This window comes from Poecilia latipinna, unplaced genomic scaffold (genome assembly GCF_001443285.1).
Source record: "Poecilia latipinna isolate Pla-1442-1.1 unplaced genomic scaffold, P_latipinna-1.0 Scaffold32, whole genome shotgun sequence".
In the NCBI taxonomy this organism is placed as follows: Eukaryota; Metazoa; Chordata; class Actinopteri; order Cyprinodontiformes; family Poeciliidae; genus Poecilia; species Poecilia latipinna.
The window spans coordinates 3,865-7,822 of record NW_015112648.1 but is presented as its reverse complement, the minus strand read 5'-3'; the positions used below and the strand labels follow the sequence as shown (position 1 = coordinate 7,822).

General features: G+C 38.1%; 1 protein-coding gene across 1 annotated transcript in view; it reads right to left on the bottom strand.

Moving 5' to 3' along the window:
- Window positions 1-2,342, bottom strand: part of LOC106952965 (UDP-glucuronosyltransferase 2A2-like) — a 46,599-nt gene extending 44,257 nt beyond the window's left edge. The window contains exons 1-4 of the mRNA XM_015041454.1: window positions 1,535-2,342; window positions 1,290-1,438; window positions 1,033-1,164; window positions 301-388 (exon numbers count right to left, since the gene is read on the bottom strand). Coding sequence (XP_014896940.1) covers window positions 301-388; window positions 1,033-1,164; window positions 1,290-1,438; window positions 1,535-2,252 — 1,087 coding nt within the window. The 5' untranslated portion in view covers window positions 2,253-2,342. The remainder of the gene's footprint in view (window positions 1-300; window positions 389-1,032; window positions 1,165-1,289; window positions 1,439-1,534) is intronic.
- Window positions 2,343-3,958: the final 1,616 nt, after the last annotated feature.

Below are 3,958 nucleotides of genomic sequence, written 5' to 3'. Positions count from 1 at the left end.
AAACGAAGATAATCAAAGATTATAAGTTAATTTTCATGAAAATTATGGTGGATGAAATCAAACTAAGCCAGTTAGGGTTACATAAAGCAGTTATTTTAATGCATAAGTACACATATTTACATTTCTTCTGAGATACTTCTATGCATCAAAATAATGAATTTTTAGAAAAAATAAATTTAGAAAAAAGTTAGCCATATTAACAAATGTTGTTGCATTGGGGCATTTCTGTGTATCTAATTTATCATCGTTTATTTTAACTCTAATTATGCAAAAATGTGATGGACTCTCTTATTTACCCACCAAGCAGGTCGTTTTGTGGGATCCAGTCATATAATCTGGTGTTTGAACCCAGAGTCTGGGGTTTCTGGCCACTGTATCTCCACAGCACCTAAAAATGGTCAGAACCGTGTTAAATGATTTTAAAACAAAGTTTTAGTCTTAGTAAGTCATACAAATCCTGATTTTTGGGATAATCTACATATTCAAAAGTTTACTTTGTAAGAAATACAGATTGAACTGAGGCAACACACCCAGATCATTGGGAACCTTTGCCCTGCACCTCCTGTGAAAGCTTAATGGATCAGCTGCACCTTTAAAATGCTCTTTATTCACTGGGCGGATTTGGACTGACTGTACAGGTAATTCTTTGTTACTTCCATCATTGCTGTTTGAAGATCATTAAGACTTTGAACCATTATGCTAAAGCTTGAGCAACCTGTTAGATTGATTATCAGACACTTCTGCAGTTTGAAACCAGCATTAGTTGCAGGTTGGGTGGTGCTTCTCCCCCATGTTTTGTTTGGTTTGATTTGTGGTAGTTTAGAAATATTGAATGTTTTATTTTCAGTAGGTATATTTTACCCAGCTTATCCAGTCTTTGTTTGGTTTTGATTGTTTATTGGTTTGAGCTGTACCTCCTGTCATCGATGTTTCTTGTAAGAAACATTTTAAATCCTTTTTTACCACCTTGACACTTTGTGTTACCTCTCCTGACCCTGATCAGAGTTTGATTGCCACATGAATTTTCTTGACCTTTTGTGGAAGCTGAGCGAGGGCTGCTGCAATCATATTCGCCTTTTCTGTGGATACGTTCTTGATCATCGATCCTAAAGAGAAAACAACAATCCCAGCATCTCCAGAGCTTTGGACAAACTCTTCCATTTCCTGCAAGAAAAGTAACATTTTCAGTCATTGAACTGTATTCAGTCAAAATTCTGTATTCTGTTGGCTAGTTATTTGCTTAGTTCATGTTTTTAAGCAACCTTTGAATTGATGGATTATAACCCCACCTTTGGTAAAGGTTTAGCTGGTTTGCAGTGGATCCCTCCAACAAATTTGAAGTTGGGGAGGAGTGGACGAGGAAAATCAAAATCCCAGTAGGTTCTCATCAACCAGATATCAGCTTTACCCATCAACTCACACGCACTGGTGGGTGTTCCTGACACAGCAGACACAACAAAAAGCAAAGATTTTTTAAGTTTTCACATTCATTTAAAAAAAGTGAACAGTCTGGAATTACAAATGGGACCCTTACCTTTGACTTCAGAGTAATATTTGTCAATATCTTTCAACATGAACTGGTCTATTACGACGTCCTGCAGAGCGTAGAAGAGGACATTGTACAGTCTCTCTGAGAAGTTCATCTTGTCTGTGAGTTTGCTCATAACAGCGGGGACGAAGGACGGTGGAGCAGGAAGTTGACCACACATCCTCTCAGCATTATGAGCCACGGTGAAACGCAAAGAAAGGACGAGAGGGATGCCTAAAATATCGGCAGCCAGGTCACTTCCGGTGTAGATTGCATCAGCAAATAGCAGGTCGTAGTTTCCCTCCTTCAGCTTCTTCATGATGGTTTCTGATTTCACAATTCCATCCAGGAATTTAAGAGAAAACTTCATGTTTTTCCTTATTAAATCTAAAAAATGGGTGTAAATCTCGTAGAGGTTCATAAAATCCATCTCATACATAGAGAAGTGGATAATGTCTTCAAAATTCTTTTCTAAATCTTTTACTGAGATGTCAACATCAAAAGGTTCATACCGGAAGCGAGACGGTTCGCTGCTGTTCATGAACATCGACGTGCTCGGGACCAGGACCGTCACCTGGTGTCCTCTGTCCACCAGTGTCTCCAGTACCGGCTTCATGTTGATCCAGTGGCTGGCCTCACTGTACCACACCAAAATCTTCCCTCCGTTTGAGCTTTTTGTTGCACAAAGCAGCAGCAGGACGCAGACAGAGAGACGCAGCTCCATGGTGGCTGTGTGTCTGTAGATAGACCAGCGGTGGTCGTTTTATGAGCTGTACCTTAAAGATACTGATTAACTAAATGAACTCTGACTTTCTGCTCTTTGTACAGAATAATGCAAGATAATAGGTTCACCCATTGAAAACTGTTGTGAAATAATGGCTAATACATAGCATAGTGAGTAGGTGAGTGTTTTCTATTTTTAACTTTGAATAATATTTGAAAATCATCATCCAGTGAAGGTCAGAGGCAAATTATACTTGACTGATTATTCAGTCTAGCTGAGACTTTTGAGGTAGCAAATGTTTCGTAAACCACATTTCTGTGAAAAAAACTCTTGTTGCTCTTTGTTACCAAGCAGAGATCAGTGATTTTCACTCAACCAGCTCTTTATTGATCCATGCCAGAATGCCTACCAGCGCTGTGTTTGTTCTAACTAGATGAAGAGTCGCTACCTTTTATATTGTCACCAGTCTAACAGTCTTCAGTTAGACTGTTGACAAAAATTGACCTTTGAACCCAGGAGGGAGTTTTGTCCTTATCTGTATGTGGAAGCTCCTGGTTTCTGATTCCTCTCTGAGGTCCAGGTGAGTGAAATACAATAAGCTCAAGCATAAATCTGTCTGGCTACAACAGGAGAGTGAATACCTTTTATCAGGTTGTGAAAAAGTGCTAAAAAGAAACTATTTTCTGAAATTGACCAAGGAAGATTACCTGTCAAATTTTACGCCTCCGCTTCCACTATCGACAGCAAATGATCTTTTAGTGGTTGATTTTTCGTTTGGTCACGTGTCTGTAACCTGCACAAAATAAGAAACCCGTATTTTATTTTGGCGGGTCAAACTGACAGCACCCTTTAAGTTCCGGGTCACAGGTGACTCGGATTTCAATCGCTGTTGCTGCTGTCGCTGTGGCCAGCTGCTCGTCTCGGCGTCTTCTAAACGTATAGAAGAATACGGCTGGATCGAGGCTTACTAAAAGGGCCGAAGGATTAAATTGGGTGTTTCCTGCCGACCGCTCGACGGTGAGTCGTTTAATTTACGTACTTTGTTTTCTTTGGAAATAGAAATGCGGTGGCGACACGCCCACTTAATCTGTGCATTAATGACTGAAAAGTTTATTTATTGATTTAAGAGGTCATTTTCTTTTTGTTAATTTTGTGGCCGAATAGATTATATATTGTTAAAATATTAGATGGGCCTTTTGATTTTTGTAGATTCGTCCTTTTAGGACAGTTTTAGTTATTTTTTTATTGATTGATTTTTTGCTAACGGCCTATAGAACTCTGGGCTTGGTCATTTGTTTTTTATTGGGGAGTTGCGCAATGAAATAAAAGGAAAAAAAAACAATTGTTTATTGAAACGATATGGAAGTCAATTAAGTTTAATTGACTGTGTCAATTAAACTTGGATATAATGTGAAAGTACACTTTAATTTGATCTGTACCGGTAACTTTAATAAGGTCTATACCCTTGATTTGAATCTGAATGTAACTTTGAATTTGATCGCGATCTTTAATTGGAAATTCATTTGAAAAATTCATGAGAAAACACTCTATGGAATATAGTTATTTGTTTATTTTTTTGTAATTGTTGAATGTTTCTTTATTTTGGATAACAGTTTAACAATGTTTAAACATGACAGCTAATTTGTTTTATTTTTATTCATGACCTTGTTTAGGTCAGGTTTTTTCCACCCCCTGTGTCACGTCAG